Source organism: Erpetoichthys calabaricus, chromosome 6 (assembly GCF_900747795.2).
Source record: "Erpetoichthys calabaricus chromosome 6, fErpCal1.3, whole genome shotgun sequence".
NCBI classification, from domain to species: Eukaryota; Metazoa; Chordata; class Cladistia; order Polypteriformes; family Polypteridae; genus Erpetoichthys; species Erpetoichthys calabaricus.
In genome coordinates, this window is record NC_041399.2 from 203908709 (window position 1) to 203933007 (window position 24299).

The 24299-nt window shown below is 40.2% G+C and overlaps 1 protein-coding gene across 1 annotated transcript in view; it reads left to right on the top strand.

Moving 5' to 3' along the window:
* odad2 (outer dynein arm docking complex subunit 2) overlaps window positions 1-24299 on the top strand; it is a 194351-nt gene that overhangs the window by 143013 nt on the left and 27039 nt on the right. The window contains exons 16-18 of the mRNA XM_028804347.2: window positions 837-951; window positions 8833-9021; window positions 9172-9393. Coding sequence (XP_028660180.1) covers window positions 837-951; window positions 8833-9021; window positions 9172-9393 — 526 coding nt within the window. The remainder of the gene's footprint in view (window positions 1-836; window positions 952-8832; window positions 9022-9171; window positions 9394-24299) is intronic.

Genomic DNA, 24299 nt, shown 5'->3' on the forward strand with positions numbered 1-24299 from the left:
TTTAATGTATAGGGCAGGAATCAAAGCTGGATTAACTGCTCGGAAGTCTAGTCTGCTAACCATTATACTACCATTGAAACCAATTGACCAATCACACTGTAGTATTACTTGGAACCCAAGCCTTCCATGCTAGGTTGGGGCAAGGCCAAATTTCAATAATGTGACTTATACTAAGGAGGTCTGAAAACTCAAAAAGTAACACAAAAAAAAACAAATTGTGCTATGTATTACAATCTCTGTTTATATGGTATATACAATACACACAGAGTATATATACATTCTATATGTGTGTGTGTGTGTGGTATATATATTTTTCTATATATGTGTATTTTCAACCTTAATTTAAGGACAAGTTCTATCTATCTATCTATCTATCTATCTATCTATCTATCTATCTATCTATCTATCTATCTATCTATCTATCTATCTATCTATCTATCTATCTATCTATCTATCTATCTATCTATCTATCTATCTATCTATCTATCTATCTATCTATCTATCATATAATGCCTTTCACTTCTATCTATCTATCTATCTATCTATCTATCTATCTATCTATCTATCTATCTATCTATCTATCTATCTATCTATCTATCTATCTATCTATCTATCTATCTATCTATCTATCTATCTACTTGTGTAAATAGTGATATTTTCAGTGTTCATCTGTGAAAGAGGAGTACATATCTTTTCATTTTATTACAATAGTCACTGTAGTAAACATTATTCATATCATTTAAAAATAGTTAATTTATTTTATTCGCTGTGGCAATATTTGATGAGATTTGGCAAATTGATGTATTTACATTACCTGTTTTTGTCATTTTTTTCAGAATAATAGACCGTATGGATGGACTCCGCTTACTATGGTCCTTGTTCAAAAATCCAAACCCAGATGTTCAAGCAAGTGCAGCCTGGGCCATATGTCCTTGTATTGAAAATTCTAAGGTACAGTAACACAAACTGATTTCAACTGTTTAGCTCTTTCTATGTTCAGGCCAGTTCAGATATATTGTTTTGTGTAGGTTTAAAAATCAACAATGAGTTTAAATGGACCTTATAATGTGCTGTTCAAAAACAGTTTATACCTCCGTCTTCTGTATGTAATTTGTATTCATTAACTTCTCATCATCCTCACTGATTTTCCAACCCTCATAATCTAGTTGATGGTGGTGGGATTCTGAGCCTGTCCGTACAGAACTGGAGTCCATATTGAAATTAAACCTAAGTGAGGAAGCAGCCCATCATGGTCATAACAGACCGATTTCAAGTGAACATGTAAGCTGTCTTTGTAGGAGGAGAACTACAAGATAAACTCCCAGACATGAGAACATGCCCACCACACACAAACAGCTGCTAGGCCCACATCTGAACCCTGTCTCCTGGTTATGTGCATTGCTAACCATTGTGTCACCATATTACATTGCAAGTAATATTTAGAAAAGAAAAGAAAAGAAATGGAAAGTCCTTTCATGGTCATATTTAGCACTGTACCTAAGTTAAGTATGGCCCCTTATGAGAAAGAGCTTGCTTCTGTCCCTTCATATTAAAAGCCGTGGCATTCCCTTAAACGTTTCATGGCTGCTCACTACTTTAACCACCTTTAGTGACCAGCAGGCCCTTCCTGCCCTGCTGCCCTTTTCAAACTTTGGTTAAAGCCCTGGGTGGTGCAGTTGTAACTCTGCTGCCTCACAGTAAGGAGTTCAGGGTCCGTGTCCCATGTCCTCCCTCCCTTAAGCCAATGTCACATTACATGACTTGTATTTAAGGAGTTGTCAAACTGATCTTGTCACCTGAGGATGTCAGATGTCACAATGTAATACAGGCATACAGGCAACACATTATTGGCTGTCAAAAAAGGGGGACACTGTGCTGGTGAGCTCATGGTATGTTTCAATGTAAGTAGTAGTGTAATGAGACATTGGCTTTAGTAAGATAAGTTAAACTAAATAAGAGAATGGATGTTTTTCCTAACTAATATATAGCTGTTGCATTCTCTCTTCTCTAAGCCATATTTGAAATGAAATATCCTCCACAACATGCATCTTTGACAGGCTTGTTCCATTTCAGGTCCTCAGGGGGACCTATCTCTGCTGTTCTGACTGCAAAGTAAGGACTACACCTGCTGGGGGCAGCAGCCCATCGGAGGGCACACCTGCTCACTCACGGCCAATTTAGAGTCTCCAAACACACACATAATTAGGAAGTTTGAGGAAAACCAGAATACACCGAATCTGAACTCTGACTCCTGCAGCTGTGAGACAGCAGTGCTGACCACTGCACCACCCAGTTATGTATGTTGTGTTATGAAAAAGAGCTCTCCACTCCGATGGATTTTAAAACACTTGAGTTTACTGGCTCATTACAGCAAACATGGAGATGTAGAAAGATTGCATTTAAAATTTAATAGCAGCAGCAATTAAGAATACTGTATGTTGCTTACTGTAAAGGAGCAAACTCAAGCCATCCACAAAACCAGGATAGATAGATAGATAGATAGATAGATAGATAGATAGATAGATAGATAGATAGATAGATAGATAATGCGAAAAGCATTATATAATAGGTAGATGCGAAAGGCACTATAGATAGATAGATAGATAATGCAAAAAGCATTATATAATAGATAGATGCGAAAGGCACTATAGATAGATAGATAGATAGATAGATAGATAGATAGATAGATAGATAGATAATGTGAAAAGCATTATATAATAGATAGATGTGAAAGGCACTATAGATAGATAGATAGATAGATAATGCGAAAAGCATTATATAATAGATAGATGCGAAAGGCACTATAGATAGATAGATAGATAGATAATGCGAAAAGCATTATATAATAGGTAGATGCGAAAGGCACTATAGATAGATAGATAATGCGAAAAGCATTATATAATAGATAGATGCGAAAGGCACTATAGATAGATAGATAGATAGATAGATAGATAGATAGATAGATAGATAGATGACCCAAGAGGGAAATATTATAATAAACATAACCAACAATAGCCCCCCTCAAATACACACAGGACTTGTGCGGACATCAGAAGATTTGGCTAAAGATTAGAGAGCAGTCACAGTGAGGTACTGTAAAGGCTGTAGGTATGAAGGAGCCCGAGTAATGTTTCTTGACACATTTCTGCTGAATAATTGTTTGGGTGAAGATTACAATTTTGTTGTTTCAGAGAGAGGAAGTTCAGCGTTGTTCATAATGGCCATCAGTTTTGTGTTCCTTCTCTCCTCCACTAGCACCTCCAGCAGGTCCTGAAGGCATGTCATGCGTTCGTAATCAGCTCCTTGATTTGGTGGTCCTTCTTTTAAAGCCATGTGGAAAAGCTAGCCCACTACCAACCCAATGACCTCACGAGACTTCTTCTTTTCACTTCTTGTACTTCTCACTCTGAACTTTGGCAGCTCTTTCTTCGATGAGTTGAATTTTTCTCTAGCTTGCCTCCTGACTTCAGGTTTCCTGGAGCACTCACTAATAGGGGCTTTAAGGTCTATCCAGACAGACTACTTTTGAACCCAAATTTTTGACCATAGGGGGCACCAGTGTTTTTTATTTTCTTTCCTGTTTGCACACCTGTGGACCCTGCTGGTTCAAAGCAAATGAAACATCCAAGCAGACTGAAGCCGGACTAGCAGGCAAAAATGATGAGAGCTTAACATGACTTACCTGGACAACAGCACATGCTGCTTCAATCTACTGATATATGAAAAGGAGGTTTGTGTGCCTTTATAGGCTGTTGTTGGGTGAGGCCTGATCGAGAGTGGAAGTGCAGCACAACAGCACAGAGTATCAAAGGACTGTTGTTTAACTCCTGCTTTGTCGGCTTTTCTTCATAATTGAACTGTCCACCTTGAACTAAGAAGACAAGTCAGACATAACAGCTTTCATGGTTACAACGCAGCAAGGAGTTACTGCAATTCTGGAATCCAATCAGACCCAAAAAGAACAGATTCTCGACTCTCAAGTGCAATGGGACAGCCAGCAATGACAACAGGGCCACCATTTAAAAAACACATAAGTCTTTACTTTGTTTCCCTAACCTATTCTTCAAATATGCCCGGGCAATGCCAAGTACTTCAGCTAGTATGTATATAAAATAAAATATCTGCCTGTCTGTATGTTTCTATACTACACCCTTTGACCAATCTGTCAAATTGTGCATCATTGCTCTCGAACCAAACAGACAAGACAAACTTCTTTGGAATCCAACATTTTGACACTAGGGGTCCCAGTATTTTTTTTTTTTTTTCCTGTATGTTACACTTTGCACACCAGTGCCACCTGCTGGCACAGAGCAAGTGAAACATCTGATGAGACTGATGCCAGACTAACAGACGAAATGACCAGACCTTAACATGACTTACCCAAGCAATGGCCCACTGTAATATAAAAAGGAGTGCTATACACTTCTGCAGGGGTGTGTTGGGTGAGGCCCGATCAAGAGTGGAAGTGCAGCGCAACACCATGGAGAATCAAAGGGTTCTTGTTTAACATCTGTTTTGTCTGCTGTTCTTCATAACGTACAATCTGTCTACCTTGAGCTAACAGGATGAGTCAGACTTGACAGTGTTCATTGGTACAACCCAGCAAGGAGTTACCGCCATATTAGAATCCAATCAGACCCAAAAAGTACAAATTCCCGACTTATGAGAGAAGAGACATAGCTAGAGAGGCGGTGTGGACGGTGAATGGGACAGCTAGAAATAACATCAGGGTCATCATTTAAAAAAACACATAAACCTTTACTTTCTCTCCTTAACCTATTCTACAAGTATGCATGGGGTGACGCCAAGTACTTTGGCTAGTATGTACAAGGGGGTACCCAAAAATAACCATAATCTGTGCCTGGCGCGCAATCTCAATTTAGTTGCGACTTTCGTCGATAGGTGTAGCACCCGTACAGTATTCTGTAGCAGTCTGCCCAGTGGTGTTGCTCTGTATTGTTCGTACGCCATTCCGTGTCGGTTTTTTTCTTGGTGCTTACTAAACGTGTTCTGCGATTTTTGTGATGGGTGATCATAAAGAACAGCGAGTCTGAGTTATATTTTGTCTTCTCGTAGGGAAAACAGCTGCTGAAGGTGTAGTGATGCTTGAAACTGCTTTAAAAGAGGAAGCTTTACATAAACCACAGGTCTATGAGTGGTTTTCGCGTTTCAAAACGTGGGGAATTGTAACTTGAAGACCAACCAAGATCTGGCCGACCTTCCACAATTAGGAATGACGAACATCTTGAAAAAAGTTTGCGATGCAATTTATGAAGATCATCGCCGGACTATTGAACAGATTTCTGAACTGACTTGTGTGTCTTGGAGTTCTTGCCACCTTCCCTACTTGCCTGATCGTTGCTCCGTGTGACTTTTTCTTGTTCCCGCATATGAGAAAAAGAACTCAAAGGAAAGCATTTTTGTACCGTGGAGGAAGTCAAAGAAAAATCGTGGCAGGCATTGGACAACGTTCCTCTTCAGTGATTCCAAAAATGTTTCCACTAGTGGGGAAAACCGTTGGGACAAGTGCATTCATTCATATGGAGAGCACTTTGAAGGAGACTAAAGTTTCAATAAGAAAAAATTATTAAAACAATTTTTTTTTTTCAATTCTGGTTATTTTTGGGTACCCCCTCGTGTGCAGTATCTGAAATTGAATGTCTGTATGTTCCTATACAATCCCTATACCCTTTGATCTCTCTGGACAACAGTTTGCATAGTTGCACTCTAAGACCTTAACAACAAGGTAGGCTTCTTTGGAACCCAAAAAATTGACCCTTGGGGTTCCAGTGGATTTTTTTTTTGGTCCATTTGTGCTACAGTTTGCACACCTGTGCCACCTGCTGGCTCAGGGCAAGTGAAACATCCGAACAGACTGATGCCAGACTAGCAGACGGAATGACCAGAGCGTAACATGACTTGCTTGCACAACGCCGTGTGCTGCTTCTGTCTCCTGTAATATTAAAAGGAGTGTTGTGCGCTTTTACTGGAAGCTGTTGGGTGAGGCCCCGACGAGAGTGGAGGTGCAGCATAACACAAAGGGGAATTAAAGCGTTGGCATCTTTGTCAGCTTTTCTTCATAACTGAGCTGTCCACCTTGAACTAAGAAGACAAGTCAGACATGACAGTCTTCATGGTCACAACCAGGCAAGGATTTACTGCAATTCTGGAATCCTACTGGACCCAAAAAAGAAAATCTGGACGCACAAGAGCGGAGATGTTGATAGAGAGACTGCGTGGATGAGGGATGGGACAGCAAGCAATAACAACAGGGTCACCGTTTAAAAAAACACATAAACCTTTTCTTTCTCTCCTTAACCCATTCTACTAATATACCCGGGCAACGCCAGTTACTTCAGCTCGTCATAAAGAATAGCAACTCACGACCCAGTGGCTGACAAAAACAAAGGAGTCACATAACACGTCTTTTATTTAAAACTCATACAAATGCGCTACATAGAAAAGTTTGTTTTTATTCATAGTTTTTAGGTCATGCTACAGTCTAAAGTATCTTTTTATGTATAATTTTTAGATTGTTACCAAATGATACTATAAAAAACTTGTATTTATTTCTTTTATGAGATTATAGGAAGTTGCTATATAAATTACATTTTTATTTATACCTTTTATACTGTTTTTAGCCCCAATAAGCCTTTTTACTAAGGTAATTGTGATGTATATTTGAACACCTGGGGTTTTATACTCAGTGAATTATCATGAAATAAACATTAATGAATGTCGGCCATATGGTAGAGTGAACACAAGATTTTATTGAAAGCTAACAAAGTTTGACAGTGTTTGTCTGACATTTACAACACCAGTTATTTGGGATACAAGCTCCTTCTGTGGTTTCTTGAGCTATGGCAGTGAGAAGAGCTAAACATTGTACTTTTGTACATGGAAGGAATTTGATATTTCTAAGAGCAGTGGATATTTAGATAAAACACATCTGGTTTTGGTTAAGCCAAGCTTAGAGAATTGACAGTGGAGTTGTGCTGTAAATGAGACTTAATGCTCTTTTGTAGGCTGCCGTACACAGAAGTGCATGACGCCGCTATGTACTCTTATGTTCATACAAATTTTATTCAGGAGGATCTCACAACAGTAAACCTCTTTCCAACATTTAAAAACAATAGTACATTTATCACATTCAGTCCCTCTTTTGATTTGACATAAAATAATTAAAGCTGTCTAATGGTAAGCTTGGCGCCACAGTGCTTGGTTTTGCTGCCCCACAGCTCCTGAGTTCTCTGCTTAGTTGACGCAGATGTGGAGTTTGTCCGTTCTCCCTGTCTCCCTGTGTCTACATGGCTGTTTCTCCTGGTCCTGTGGCTTTCCTCCCACATTCCACAGACAGCCAGGTTAGCTTGTGGGTGTGTATGTAATTGTACTTTGTGATGGCCTGGAGGTCCTTACAAGGTTGGGTTCTGTTTTGCACTCAGTGATAGTCTCTGGAAAAGCTAAGCTGAGGGAAATGAAAATCATGAGAACAAATTTAACACACATGTTCACCACCCCGATGCACACTAACAGAAACTTGATTAGAGGACTCTATCTATCTATCTATCTATCTATCTATCTATCTATCTATCTATCTATCTATCTATCTATCTATCTATCTATCTATCTATCTATCTATCTATCTATCTATCTATCTATCATACATGGACTTCAGAAGAGGTCACCCCCTTAAGCTAATCATGTTCTGGACCGGCCAATACTTAGATGTGAGACTATCTAGGAAAAGTGTGGGTTAGAGCTGGAAGAGGTGTTGGTGAAGCCAGCAGAAGGTGCTCACCCTGTGGTCTAAATGTGGATCCCAATGCCCCAGTGCAGTGATGGAGACACTGTGCTGTAAAAATGGCACCGTCCTTCAAATGAGATGTAAAACTGAGTTCCTGACTATCTGTGGTCATAAAAGAGAATCATCCTTTATAAAGAGCAGAGTGTATCCCAATGTCCTGGCCAAACTAGGCACCACAGCCTAGTCATTCTGGTCCCCTAATTATCCCCTGTCTCTGATTAGCTATCTCTCTTATCACTTTACCACCTAATAGCTAATGTGGAGTGAGCATACTGGCACAATAGTGGCTGCCGTCACATAATCCAGATGGATGCTGCACATAGTGGTGGTTGAAGTGGCTCCCCACTCACTGAAGCACTTTTAGTAGTGAGAAAACCTCTATATAAATGTAAAGAATCTATCTATCTATCTATCTATCTATCTATCTATCTATCTATCTATCTATCTATCTATCTATCTATCTATCTATCTATCTATCTATCTATCTATCTATCTATCTATCTATCTATCTATCTATCTATCTATCTAATTATATAATGCCTTTCACATCTATCTATCTCTATCTATCTATCTAATTATATAATGCCTTTCACATCTATCTATCTATCTATTTATTAATTATATAACGCCTTTCACATCTATCTATCTATTAATTATATAATGCCTTTCACATCTATCTATCTATCTATCTATCTATCTATCTATCTATCTATCTATCTATCTATCTATCTGTCTGTCTGTCTGTCTGTCTGTCTGTCTGTCTGTCTGTCTGTCTGTCTGTCTGTCTGTCTGTCGTATAGTGCCTTTCACAGCTATCTTATCTTATCTGTGTAAGTGTACTAAGCAGTGCACCAGTGCCCTCTGCAGGGTTTGTTCTTGCCTTGTACCCAGTAGTGCCAGCGTAGCCCCCACCCTTATGAAACATAAACAAGTTTAAGTGGGTTTGAAAACATATTTATGAATGTATATAAAAAATAACTGCTAAGAAAAACAAAAGATCCAATTAAGTGGAGCACCTTGTATTTCAGGATGCAGGTGAAGTGGTGCGCTCCTTTGTCGGAGGACTGGAGCTCATCGTTAACCTCCTGAAGTCTGACAACAAAGAAGTGCTTGCCAGTGTATGTGCAGCCATTGCCAAGATAGCTAAAGATGAAGAAAACCTCGCAGTTATAACGGATCATGGAGTTGTTGCAATGTTAGCAAAACTAACCAAAACAGTAAGTGGGTTTTTGTCACTTTTGCTGAAGACGTTTGTGTACGTTTGCAGAAACATGAAGCTTTTCTTATAGCCTTTTTTTTTTTACTTTATTTTAAATACCCCTGAGAAGGTTTACATTTTTTTGTATATCTGAAACAATGTCTTCCAGACGGATGATAAGCTGCGTCGCTATCTAGCTGAGGCCATTGGAAACTGCTGCATGTGGGGAAGCAACCGGATGTCCTTTGGAGAGACAGGAGCTGTGGCACCTCTGGTTCACTACTTAAAGTCCAGTGACACTATGGTGCATCAGGCAACATCCGTGGCGCTGTTTCAGCTTTCAAAAGATGCCAACAATTGCATTACCATGCATGAAAATGGGGCTGTCAAGGTGAGTAACACATTGAAGCAAACCAAAATGGCCTGAATCTGACTACTTTAAAAAGAGACGCACCGCGCTGCCTGTGAGTCACACTTGTTCTCCTCCTGCGGGTTCATTTTTGCTAAGGACGTTTAATGTTTGTTGTACAGTTTTCCAGATTCAGTCTTTGTCATTTTTGTAATGAATCAAGTTTTTACATCTATCTATCATATAACGCTTTATCTTTCTACTGCCTACCAGACTTATTGAGCTCCTCCTGGCATTTTCTTGTTTATTTCTTTGTATGTTTTTCTCCTCAATATCAATTATACACTCACCGGCCACTTTATTAGGTACATCTTGCTAGCAGCGGGTTTGACCCCTTTTGGCCTTCAGATCTGCCATAATTCTTCATAGCATATATTCAGCAAGGTGCTGGAAACATTCCTCAGGGATTCTGGTCCATATTGACATGATAGCATCACGCAGTTCCTGCACATCCATGATGAACATGTCCTGTTCCACCACATCCAAAAGGTGCTCTGCTGGATTGAGATCTGGTGACTGTGGAGGCCATTTGAGTCCAGTGAACTCATCATCATGTTCAAAACACCAGTTTGAGATTATTTGAGCTTTGAGACATGGCATGTTGTTCTGCCGGAAGAGGCCGTCAGAAGGTGCAGTCATAAATGGATGGACAACGTCAGCAACAATACTCGGGTAGGCTGTGGCATTGAAATGATGCTCAGTTGGTACTAAGAGTCCCAAAGTGTACCAAGAAAATATCAATTAACACCATTACACCAGCAGCACCAGCCTGAACAGTTGACACAAGGCAGGATGGCTCCATGCTTTCTTGTTGTTGACACCAAATTCTGACCCTACCATCCAAAAGTGGCAGCAGAAATCGAGACTCATCAGACCAGGCAACATTTTTCCAATCTTCTGTTGTCCAATTTTGGTGAGCCCGTGTGTACTGTCACCTCAGTTGCCTGTTCTTAGCTGACAGGAGTGTCACCCGGTGTGGTCTCCTGCTGCTGAAGCCCATCTGCTTCAAGGTTTGACATGTTGTGCATTCAGAGATGCTTTTCTGCACACCTCAGTTGTAACGAGTGCTGATTTGAGTTACTGTTGCCTTTCTATCAGCTCAAACCAGTCTGGCCATTCTCCTCTGAACTCTGGCATCAACAAGGCATTTTTGCCTTCTACTCACTGGATATTTTCCCTTTTCCGGGACATTCTCTGTTGACCCTAGAGATGGGTGTGTGTGCAAATCCCAGTAGATCAGCAGTTTCTGAAAAACTCAGACCAGCCCATCTGGCACCAACCACCGTGCCACGTTCAAAGTCACTTCAGTCCCCTTTTCTTCCCCATTCTGATGCTCAGTTTGAACATCAGCAGGTCATGTTGTCAATGTCAACAGGCCGAAATGCATCAAGTTGCTGCCACGTGATTGGCTGATTAGATGGTTGCGTTTAGACGCAATTGAACAGGTGTACCTAATAAAATGGCCGGTGTGTTTATATGGTCTTTATCACAAACATGCCGTTGCTAACAATTATATTGTGTCTTTTTGATCTGTCTCTTATCCACACTTCCTTTATTAGTAGGAGCTTATTTAGGGAAAAAAAATAAAATAGTGACATCTGCAAAAAAATCTCTCTATTATAATAAAAAAAAATGAGACGTAATCTTTTGAAGAGAGACACTTTCACATCCCGCGAGATGAGACTTTGTGCCAAGAGATTTAACCTCGCTTGGGGGAGGAAATAAAAGACAAAGAGTAGATGACAAAGTAGAGTGTCGTAAAGAATTCAAAAACGTTGGCGCGATACTCATGCAGAGCAGTTTAGAGGTAATGGAAGTACGAAAATTCAAAAGTCTCAAAAAACTGATAGTAAAGATCGCATTAGAGCAAACAAATGGAAATTACGGAACAACGAAAAGAGATCGAATATATTGTTTGGATTTAAACTTTAAGTCGGAGACTTGTACATCGTCTAATTCGTGTTGCCATCAGGTAAAAGTAGTGTTTCTTCCCATTGAAGAGGCGTATCCACGAGAATTAAAAGATTGGTTGTTTGGTGAAAGTGAAATCCTGCAAAACAAGACTTCATGCAAAGGGATTTGGAAAAGTCCTGCCCACATCTAAAACATTTACAACCACACACACGGTTCAATCATTTCTCATTTGTGTGAATGCTATTGTCAGACACAGTTCGTGTAGAGAGAAAGAAACGATATTCACTCACGGGCAGTTATACGTTGTGTTGTCACGATATAACTCCAAACACGGAATCAAAATTCAATGCAATGTTGACGAAAAGGTAAAAGTGAAAAGTAATCGAATATATGGACATAGGTGATTTGACAGAAGTATGTAGGTATTGTTTGACTTTAAACTTTAAGTCGGAGACTTGTAGATCGTCTAATTTGTATTGCCATCAGTGAAAAGTAGTGTTTCTTCCCAATGAAGAGGTCTATCCATGAGAATGAAAAGTTTTGTTGTGTGCGAGCGCAAGAGATGTGAAGTTGCTGGTGCGTAGCGCAGGCAGGGGGGTTGGCAAGCGAAGCGAGCAGGGGGGCGAAGCTTCCTAGTAAATAAATAAAAACAATCCTAAAAAGATAATTGCAACATCAAAACCAAAAGAAAATTGCACAACACATGAAACAAAATGAGTTCAAAATGTTCCAAAGCCTCAAAACCATAACAAGATGATTCACAGCAAATTAGGAAATGTACTTTTTCTAATGAAGCGAAAACATTTTTATGACATTTTAAGGATGTACTCTGATTGAGGGTTTTGGAAATATAATTGTGAAAGTACATACTTGTATAATTCTTGATGCAAATTTATTTATGCCTTGAAAGGTGAGTGAACATGAAGTTTCATTTTTTTTTCTAATGTCTTTCATAACACACAAGTTTAATGAAAATCTAATAAACCGAAATGACTTCCCCACACCGAATCAACATGTTGGAGGAAAAACATAAACTTCTTGTCTTCATGAGAATCACTTTTGAATGCTTGGAAATCACTTCATTATTTTTTTGTCTGGCACCTCCTAGCTCACCAGTATGAGGAGAGCCTCATCCCCCCGCGTGCCCCCCCATATTATATAGTGTTTGACTCGTCTTGATGTCTGTTAATGCAAAATGTTGAACTTTTTGGGGTTCCTCCCTACTTTTAGCTGTCTAGACTCTGTAAAATGACACAAGGAACACAGATAATATGTTGGGGTACCACCTTGCTAACCCCATGTAATCTGACAGTTTTTTCATATAAATCAACACACAGTTACTTGTGGGGAGGTCTTTATAGACACAAGTCCAAACAGAACTGAAGTAGGTAACTAGTGTTTGCCTGTTTATGATAGTAGGAAGGGGCGGGTCCAGAGATGATGTCAGTGATGGTAGGGCTGTCAATCACCTCTCTGAGAGAGGCTCAGAGAACAGTGCCAACCCCTGGCCCGGAGGGTAATTACATGTACTTGAGCCCTTAAGCTGCCTCCCATGTGCACATATGTGACAACCTGAAAAACTCTCATTTTTAAACCATTTTTTGTGCAGGAAGTGTCATCTTTATGATGAACAGGTACTTTCTGAAAAAATGATGTGAAGGGCTTGAAGTTGTGCATGTAACATCCAATCGACCCCAGGTGTGCCCCACTTAATGGATAGATAGATAGATAGATAGATAGATAGATAGATAGATAGATAGATAGATAGATAGATAGATAGATAGATAGATAGATAGATAGATAGATAGATAGATAGATAGATAGATACTTTATTAATCCCAAGGGGAAATTCACATACTCCAGCAGCATCATACTGATAAAGAAACAATATTAAATTAAAGAGTGATAAAAATGCAGGTATACAGACAATAACTTTGTATAATGTTAACGTTTAACTCCCCTGAGTGGAATTGAAGAGTCACATAGTGTGGGGGAGGAACGATCTCCTCAGTCTGTCAGTGGAGCAGGATGGTGACAGCAGTCTGTCGCTGAAGCTGCTCCTCTGTCTGGAGATGATCCTGTTTAGTGGATGTAGTGGATTCTCCATGATTGACATGAGTCTGCTTAGTGCTCGTCGCTCCGCCACAGATGTCAAACTGTCCAGCTCCATGCCTATAATAGAGCCTGCCTTCCTCACCAGTTTGTCCAGACGTGAGGCGTCCCTTTTCTTTATGCTGCCTCTCCAGCACACCACCGCGTAGAAGAGGGCACTCGCCACAACCATCTGATAGAACATCTGCAGCATCTTATTGCAGATGTTGAAGGACACCAGTCTTCTAAGGAAGTATAGTCGGCTCTCTCCTCTCTTGCACAGAGCATCAGTATTGGCAGTCCAGTCCAATTTATCATCCAGCTGCACTCCCAGGTGTTTATAGGTCTGCACGCTCTGCACACAATCACCTCTGATGATCACAGGGTCCGTGAGGGGCCTGGGCCTCCTAAAATCCACCACCAGCTCTTTGGTTTTGCTGGTGTTCAGGTGTAGGTGGTTTGAGTCGCACCATTTAACAAAGTCCTTGATTAGGTTCCTATACTCCTCCTCCTGCCCACTCCTGATGCAGCCCACCATAGCAGTGTCATCAGCGAACTTTTGCACGTGGCAGGACTCCAAGTTGTATTGGAAGTCCGATGTATATAGGCTGAACAGGACCGGAGAAAGTACAGTCCCCTGTGGCGCTCCTGTGTTGCTGACCACAATGTCAGACCTGCAGTTCCCAAGACACACATACTGAGGTCTGTCTGTAAGATAGTCCACGATCCATGGGATACAAGGGGTCAAAGTTGCTCCTTGTGAATTTCCCCTTGGGATTAATAAAGTATCTATCTATCTATCTATCTATCTATCTATCTATCTATCTATCTATCTATCTATCTATCTATCTATCTATCTATCTATCTATCTATCTATCTATCTATCTATCTATCTATCTATCTATCTATCTTGTCACAAAACTTTGGAAAAAAAATGAGGGATCGGCAATAAGGGAATATGGAGTGTCGTTTTATGCTATTTCGAGATTCACCAATTGAAGAATGTCTTTGATATTTGATTCTTTACTGGTGGTTCCAACTCTCCAAATGCCACTGCAGGAAGGTGAAAAATGACAAATTTCAAATGTAAGCATGTGGGGTATCATTTTAGACTATTTCAAGGTCACTGATTACAAATATGAGGTTATTTTTAATGTTTGATCCTTTCCTAGGTACGTACCCCTCTGTGCTCCTCAATCAAAGGGGGAAAAAAATCTATTAGAGTTTGTGATATGAACGACACATAGACATAATAAAGGTTTGAGGCAGCCACCCGTATAATGTCCTTTGGTTGCAAAAAGGGATTTTAAAGGTTAGAGAGTTGTTCATTTGACTGAGTCCAAAACAGAACTGTTGAAGAAAGACAAAATGGCGGCTTTAAAGGACAGTGTAGGTAGTGACGTCGTCAGAGGCGCCGGAAACCCTGTTGGATTTTCCGAGAATGGTCTGCAAGGGATCGAGAGAGACAGTTAGTGCACCCTGCCGCTCCCTGGTCGGACGTTATTCAAGCTCTTTAGTTGACTCCTATTCACACGTGTGTGACAAGTTGAAAATATTTAGAGAGAGAAAGAGAAAGAGAGGTTAGGAGCAAGCGGGATCCCAGATTAGGACCACAGCTGAGTGCAGCCATGCAGCTGGTGACACATCAGCACCACACCAGTTCAGATGGAAGAGAACAGTGTGAGGTTTGTTTTATGGTGGCTGGAGTGCCAATCCTGCCACCGGCCCCCAGGTTTTTCCCTGCAGGTTGGGGGGCCTACATGCAGGGCTGGACGCAGATTAACGTCATACCCAGGACGGAGCAATGGCAGGTAAGCAAGGCCCAAAGGAGTGGAATCACTTCTGGTATTTACACGATTCAAACTGGCAACCTTTCCGATTAGCGGCGCAGATCCCTCGCCTCAGAGCCACCACTCTGCCATTTAGACATAAAAAATTTAAATTGAAGCACACATTGTAATATTTCAAATATTTAATGTAACCATTCTTTTTCATAATGTGTACGTCCACCTCATTACGTAAATCTTTACATTTCTAATGAACACCTCAAATTAGTGCGGCTTACACTAATTCAGATTTTATTACCTTGGAGTGTTAGCAGCTAAGGAAACCATTGCTGACTTTTAGGTGAATGTGCTTCAGCCGCTGTTTATATTGCTGCGTAAATCAAAGTCCATTTCATGAAAGAGAGTTCTATTCATTTTGAAAAATGACCCAACAGGATGTTTTAATTTGGCCTTGTCGTACAGCAAAGTGACAGCCTTCCCTGCCGACTTAGTGGGCTCAGTTCATAAATCTCATGGCATTCTGGCCGATACCACAGTGAATGTCTCACCCTGTCGTAGACACCGGTTTCATCTTCATGTGGTCAGCATACCAACACAAAAAAACGAAAGCAATCAGCATTACTACGGTGTCACCTCTGAAACCCCGGCTTCATTTAACGTTTCAATAGCAGCTTTGTTCATAAAAGTGGCATGGCGGTGCAGAGGTTAGTACTGTTGCTACATGGGGCCAGCATCCTGGATTCAAATCTTGTGCCCAGTCATCATCCCGGTGAAGTTTGTATGTTCTTCCAGTGTCTGCAATGCATGTTTTTCTCTGTGTGTTAGGACACTGTGTAACACTAGATGGCGCTATACCAGCGCTTAACCCGACACACAGACACTGACAACATGTCTTCAAAACACCATAAAGCTGTTTAATTTCTTTTGCCTTCTTGTACAGTGCCCACAATAATCAAATACATAAAATAATACTCAAATCTCTCCTCCACACCTCCCAGCAAGCTCTGTCCACTACCACCCAACTCCGGTTCGGCTTGCTGGGTTCCCGTCAGTCCTTTAAATAGTCTATGACCTGGAAGGGCTTCTGTCCTTCCGACCACGTGGCTGGCTGGCACTTCCAGGTCTAATGAAGAATTCAGATTTTCTTCAGCCCGGAACTACTTCGGGGCTTCCATCCTCGTGACTATCAGGAAAGAATATGTCCCAAGGTCCTTCGACAGCTCCTCCTGGCGGCACCCATGGCACCCAACAGGGCTGAGAAAATTGAACTCCAAGTCCCAGGATGTCCTGCGGGAATCCGGGGCACCGCTACACTCCAGGGGAGCTGCCATCTAGCGTTTTGGGGGAAGCAGTATTAGCAAGTAGCTGCCTTCCCCCGTCCTTCCATTCCAGAGGCGTCCCGGCCGTCCATTACAACTGTTAGAATGGTGTGTATGTGAGCTGCTCCTCCAACTGGGATGGAAGACATTTTACTATGATGTGATATTTAATAATGGCAAAAAAAAAAATACCACCTGTTGTTATTAACTTTTGAAAGCCAGGCAGAGCTTTTAACTCCAGATTTGCTGAGATTTATCATTCGTTTCATTGTTTGCATGTTCAGTATCAGTATTCATGTCTATATACTCTTCCTTGTATTTACTACTAGCTGTCCCCTGCGGCGGAGTTCGTGTAGTAGTGAAACAGGACAAACTTTAAAAATCAATAAAAAAAAAATTAATAATTTGTATTGAGAATACAATACAATACAATAGTTTATTTTTATATAGCCCAAAATCACACAGAAAGTGACGCAATGGGCTTTAACAGGCCCTGCCTCTTGACAGCCCCCCAGCCTTGACTCTCTAAGAAGACAAGGAAAAACTCCCAAAAAAACCCTAGTAGGGAAAAAATGGAAGAAACCTCGGGAAAGGCAGTTCAGAGAGAGACCCCTTTCCAGGTAGGTTGGGCGTGCAGTGGGTGTCAAAAGAAGGGGGTCAATACAATACAATACGCAGAACAAATCCTCAATAAAAAATAAAAAATAAAAATTTTTTTAGAAGTACGGAGCAGAATGTAACAGTAGATGATATCACATAATAAGATTTGGATAATTTTAGACTCCTGGAGAACTTATCCATCAAGCTGCCTCCCCCTTTTGCCCATTCCATGGCTGAAACAGTGCTGGGCCAGCCAATCCGATGAAAGGACCCCTGTTTCTCACGATTCCTGTGATCCTCCATCAGGGATGACTTTACCTTAGGCAGGCAAAACAACTTGGCAGGTGGGCCGTGGCACCAAGTGCCACATTTGAGTACAGAGAAGAGAAACAGAATATGTGAGGGTTAGTATCCAATTCTAACTATCATGTTACTTATGTTTTAGTGCTAATGACTAACAACAGAGATGCAGTCTGTACAGTTCATCAGCAGCTCTAGTCAGGGTGTGCTAAACAGAAGTAGTGAGTCTTCAGGCGTTATTTAAAAGCTAAGACCGAAGGGGCATCTCTTATTGTAGCAGGCAGACCATTCCACAGTTTAGGGGCCCTGTAACGAAAAGCTTGACCTCCCATTGTTATTTTATTAATCCTTGGAACCATCGTTTCCTAGGTCCTCCCTGCATGGAGTTTGCATGTTCTCCCCGTGTCTGCGTGGGTTTCCTCCGGGTGCTCCGGTTTCCTCCCACAGTCCAAAGACATGCTGGTTAGGTGCATTGGCGATTCTAAATTGTCCCTAGTGTGTGCTTGGTGTGTGTGGGTGTGTGCCCTGTGGTGTGCTGGCGCCCTGCCCGAGGTCTGTTCCTGCCTTGCACCCTGTGTTCCCTGGGATTGGCTCCAGCAGACCCCCGTAACCCTGTGTTCAGATTCAGCGGGTTGGTTAATGGATGGATGGAACTTTGTTTAATTTTTTTTCCCTCCTGTTCAAAGGTAGGCGGCTCACCAGGAACAATATGGTAAAAGAGGGCGTGTCCTTATGCAAATATCATAACTTTGGTGTTACTGAAACAGCGCTTTACCGTTTTATATTTTTACAAGGGGGCTCCGCCCCCTGCTCACTTCGCTCGCCTACCCCTGACGTTTTGAACCCGTGCCTGCTGGGCAGCCACGTGTGAGGATGACGCACGTTTAATACGGAGCGTTCGCCCGTGTCACTCTGGGGCCCCCTACTGTTAATACAGAGCTCCGTCCGTACTATTATGCGGTGCATTGTGGACTACTGCGGACCCCGTAGTGTTTCCCGTTTCAGTTTGTATCTCGGTCAGTCGAGCTTTGGTTTTTGACGCTTTTGAATTCCGGTCTTCATTATCTGTAACCTGCTGTCCATGTGTTTGGCCCCCTCGTTTAACCTGTTTATGACGTTTTACTTTGCTTTCTACTCTGTCTTTCATTTCTGATCTCGCTTTATTCTGCTTTTGTTTCAATGACACCTGGTCCATGGTGAATATATTTTCCCTTTTTCGAGTAATAATTTTCATTTGTTTGCGATACTGTGATGTTTATCGTACTGTTAATAATGCATCACTGTAATGTGATTCACCTATGCTGTATAGGTTAGATGTGTGAGGATGACGTATGTTTAATACGGAGCGTTCGCCCGTGTCACTCTGGGTCTCCCCACTGTTACTACGAAGCTCTTTCCGAACTATTATGCGGTGCATTGTGGAGCATTGCGGACTCTGCAGTGTTTCCTGTTTCACTTCGTATTTCGTTTAGTCGAGCTCTTTCTTTTTGGAGCAGTGCCTGCCTGGTCTGCGGCATTTCAGACGCACGTTGTAGGTGCCTGCGTTCATTAATTATATCCAGGCAGGCGCGTGTTTGTATCTCGGTCACTCGAGCTGTGTCGTGTTGAATCCGTGCCTGCTTTGCTTACGCAGTTTGAGACACGCGTTGTAGGCGTCCACGTTTATTAGATCTGTCCACGCGGGCTTGGTGTCAAAGCTGTGTTAGTTGTTGAGCTGTTTGGTTTTGGAGCCAAGACAGTTTTGCTTCCGCGGTTTCAGACGCGTGTCCGTACCATCTCGGGTTTAATGTATGAACCTTTGTGGACTCCGTAGTGTGTCCCGTTTCACTCTGGGGCGGGGCGTTGACTCCTCTTGTTTTACTATGTCTCCTCCTGCGCCTTCACCACGCATTAGTGCCACTCACAATATGGCGCCGACGCCTGCGCCTTCCGTATTATGTCGGTTTTTACCATGCTGTGTAGGCGCCTTTGCCTTTTGTACTTTACCGCGCCTTCTGACGCACGATGTAGGCGCCTGCACCTTCCAGGTCTGCCTCCGCTGTGTGGTGTGGACGTTTAACTGTCGTTGTTTCTGCCTTTATATTCTGTACCTCAGTGTGCATGTGTTTCGTGCCTCGGTTTTTTTGAAGCTGTTGCATTCCAGTTTTCATCATCTGTAACCCGCTCTCCATGTGTTCGTCCCCGTTCTTTAATCCCTTTATAAAGTTTGACTTTGTTTCCTACTCTGTGTTTTATTTCTGACCTCGCTTTATCCTGCTTGCGGCATGTCAGACGGTTCGTAGTCTCTCTCGTTTTACTTTGGGCAGGGGGGCTTTGTTTTGTAACCTGCTCTCTATGTGTTTGTCCCTGTTCTTTAACCTCTTTATGACGTTTTACTTTGTTTCCTACTCTGACGGTTCGTAGTCTCTCCCGTTTTGCTCTGGTGGTATGGCTTTGTGTGGCGCCTGCGCACGTGCGTAGTCTCTCCCGTTTCACTCTTTTGCGTCCACGGGCAGGTCCCTGCGTCCATATCCAGTTTACCATTCTCGTTTAGGAATATGGATCTTTGCAATTTAACAGTTTTACACAGTAAAATGAACATAGAGATTAAGTGTTTAAGTGTAATGTATCAGTACACAGTATGTAGCATATTTTGAAGGTAGAAAAATATTGATGTTAAAGAACTTGGCTATAAAAAATAATTAAATGTATTGTTTAAGATATACAGGTAATTATCAGTAGAACATGTGGTAACTTTCCTTTTTTTTAGAAAAGGCATTTTACTTTCACAATTTACAGTATTTGTACCGTTAAATTTACTGACATTTTTTACAGTGTAGCCAACAAATAGATAGCGGATCATACACAGTAGTCATAGGGGACTCGTCACTATCAACCTCCAGACAGCACTCAGAAGCCATTAAGAAGTCTAACAGAATGTCTGGTTATATAGCGCCTTGATGTGTGGCGTACAAGTCACAGGAGGTTCTGCTCAAGTTTTATAACGCACTGGTGAGGCCTCATCTGGACTCCTGTGTGCAGTTTTGGTCTCCAGGCTACAAAAAGGACATAGCAGCACTAGAGAAGGTCCAGAGAAGAGCGACTAGGCTGATTCAGGGCTACAGGGGATGAGATATGAGGAAAGATGAAAAGAGCTGAGGCTTTTAAGCAAAGGGAGATTAAGAGGAGACCTGATTAAAACAGAGCAGAAAGATCAGAAACAGAGGAGGATGGAAGCTGCGTCGAGGGTCTGAGGAGAAAGAACTGAGCTTGAACAGCCAGGAGAAGCTGAGACCCTGGAGGGCCTGCACTCTTCTGTAACGCGAATGAATATCTTGTGCGGAATTTGCTCGCAGAGATTGGTCCTTATTTTACATTTAAAATGCAAAAAGTTTACTCAGGCATCGTATCTGACATCATTGCTCACGGCTTATTACCAAGGAGGCCATTTGATAAAATGGCTGTGACTTCTTACGAGCTGTTTCTTGAATTAATTTATTAGAAAGCAAGCATTACTAATCTGTTTTCCACTTAATTTCCTCTTCTAGGCTTAATAGAGTGAATTATTTATATCATTACAAATGCTAGAGATGGAGCTTACATATTGAGTACGGTACCGAGGAGACTCACACACATCAGTGAAATCATAGAAATTAAGTTTACTGTACGTGGGTGTAGAACACTTCATGAGAGCTTTAAGGATAAAGCAGACTTCTGGCACCAATATTAAACATTTACTCAGACAGACTTGTGGGTTGGAAAACTCATGAAGTCAGTTCAAATATATGTAACATTACAAAGAAAATAATACATTATGAAATCTTATGAAAGAATTCTGCACGTGTTTTACTTGCTCTGACAAATTACATTAATTTATTAATATCAAGGCATAAACAGCTGCTCTTTGAAGACTTGTCAAAGAAATTACATTCACTCTTCTCGTCTCTGTTAGCTTATTGAAAAGTAGAATTGATATTAGCAAAGCTTAGAAGTGAAAGTTTAAACAAATGCAACCTAAATGATATAAATACAAAAAAATGGTGAAGAAAGTAAAACATCAGCATGAAAAATCAATAATGGGCAGTTTCCCTACCAACGGAGTAGTGAATTATGTCATGTGGGCCTCTTTGAAATGCGGTTATTCATTATTAGAGCATAAAATCACAGTCATATGCTACACTTTGACTTGAATGAGCCTGTTTGTATTGTAGTCAAAATAATTACACTGGATCGGAGTCATGATTTTACATACATGGTGGAGCAAATTTCCTTGATGAGAGTTTTTGTCATTCCTGTTCTCGGAGCCAACGTCTAAACATCTCGTCATGTCTTTTCATGGTGTTGAGAGTGAAGATTAGTTTTTCCTTATTGTAATTTGAAAGGCTGGAAGATACAGACGGTCTTCTCATAATCAACCGAAATACTTTTATCCTTCTTCTTCTTTCTATATGTTGCTTTTCTACTGCCCTTCTCCATTACTACAGTATGTAGAGAGACAGACATACAGATAGCTAGATAAGGAATTCTGTGATAGATAGATAGATAGATAGATAGATAGATAGATAGATAGATAGATAGATAGATAGATAGATAGATAGATAGATAGATAGATAGATATGAAAGGCACTATATAATAGATAGACAGATAGATATGAAAGGCACTATATAATAGATAGATAGATAGATAGATAGATAGATAGATAGATAGATAGATAGATAGATAGATAGATAGATAGATAGATAGATAGATATGAAAGGCACTATATAATAGATAGATAGATAGATAGATAGATAGATAGATAGATAGATAGATAGATAGATAGATAGATAGATATGAAAGGCACTATATAATAGATAGACAGATAGATATGAAAGGCACTATATAATAGATAGATAGATAGATAGATAGATAGATAGATAGATAGATAGATAGATAGATATGAAAGGCACTATATAATAGATAGATAGATAGATAGATATGAAAGGCACTATATAATAGATAGATAGATAGATAGATAGATAGATAGATAGATAGATAGATAGATAGATATGAAAGGCACTATATGATAGATAGATAGATAGATAGATAGATAGATAGATAGATAGATAGATAGATAGATAGATAGATAGATAGATAGATATGAAAGGCACTATATGATAGATAGATAGATAGATAGATAGATAGATAGATAGATAGATAGATAGATAGATAGATAGATAGATAGATAGATAGATAGATATGAAAGGCACTATATGATAGATACATAGATAGATAGATAGATATGAAAGGCACTATATGAGATAGATTGATAGATAGATAGATAGATAGATAGATAGATAGATAGATAGATAGATAGATAGATAGATAGATAGATATGAAAGGCACTATATAATAGATAGATAGATAGATATGAAAGGCACTATATGATAGATAGATAGATAGATAGATAGATAGATAGATAGATAGATAGATATGAAAGGCACTATATGATAGATACATAGATAGATAGATAGATAGATATGAAAGGCACTATATGAGATAGATAGATAGATAGATATGAAAGGCACTATATGATAGATACATAGATAGATAGATAGATATGAAAGGCACTATATGAGATAGATAGATAGATAGATAGATAGATAGATAGATAGATAGATAGATAGATAGATAGATAGATAGATAGATATGAAAGGCACTATATGATAGATACATAGATAGATAGATAGATATGAAAGGCACTATATGAGATAGATAGATAGATAGATAGATAGATAGATAGATAGATAGATAGATAGATAGATAGATAGATAGATAGATAGATAGATAGATAGATATGCTCTATACAATAAAGCATTCTACAATAGATACTTCTACAAGTGGTACTTTACCTTTTATTCATGCAACTGAAGAGTCCGATTTATTCAACTTTACCTTTACAATAATTGTTCAATATATTATTAATATCATTTGATTTGTTGATTTGTTGTTGATGGGTCTTTAATGTACAAAATATAAAAATATAATTTTTTTGCGGTTTACTCCTCAAATATCTATTCCCTTATCTGAGTATATGAGAAAGTCGAGGGGAGACCACTCCCAATTTTTTATATAATGTGATATTTTCTATTTTCTAGTCTTTAGGAGTTTCCCCAGTGTGCAGAGATTTTCTTAAAATATGCGTCAAGAGTTTATATCTGTATTCACTAAGCTTCTTAAGAACTCGAGGATGTCCTGGTGATTTATTTGATTTCAGCCTATTTAATCACGGCAGCCCCTCTCTCTCTACAATTTCCAAGTCACTGAGTTCCTCCATAGCAGTCTCTATTACTGACAGAGTTTATCCACTTCTTCATACGTGAAAACTTCAGAAAAATGCAAGCTGAGAGGATCCACTGTTTAACTATTTAACCTGCGTTTTGTGCTTTTGCAACTGTGGAAAGTATATTGGTGAATAAACCAACCTTTATTTGAACTCGTGTTTGTGTGTTCGTGTCGGGGTTTTACATCCCGCTTTCCATCACAACGTCTAAATATATCTGTTTTTTCATCCTCATTAGGAGAATATAACAATAATACTCTCATGTCAAAAGAACCAGTTGAACATGAATATGTCAAAAAAAAAATACATTATACCCATATTATTATTATTATTATCTGATACGCTGAGAACAGTAATGGTTGAGTTGTGCGTTTGCACAGGTGGCGCAATAGAAATGTGGCCGTCGGATAATAAGGAGATTGTGAGTTTGCGTCTGGCAACCTCTCTGTGTGAAATATTGTTAAAAAGTTTTTTTTTTTCATTCAGCTCGCTGGTAGCGAGTGAAGCAAGCTGTCTACGGAGTGTTGGACCGCCATAGGCAGCCAGTGGGGCACACCCCTAGTTGTGCTATATTA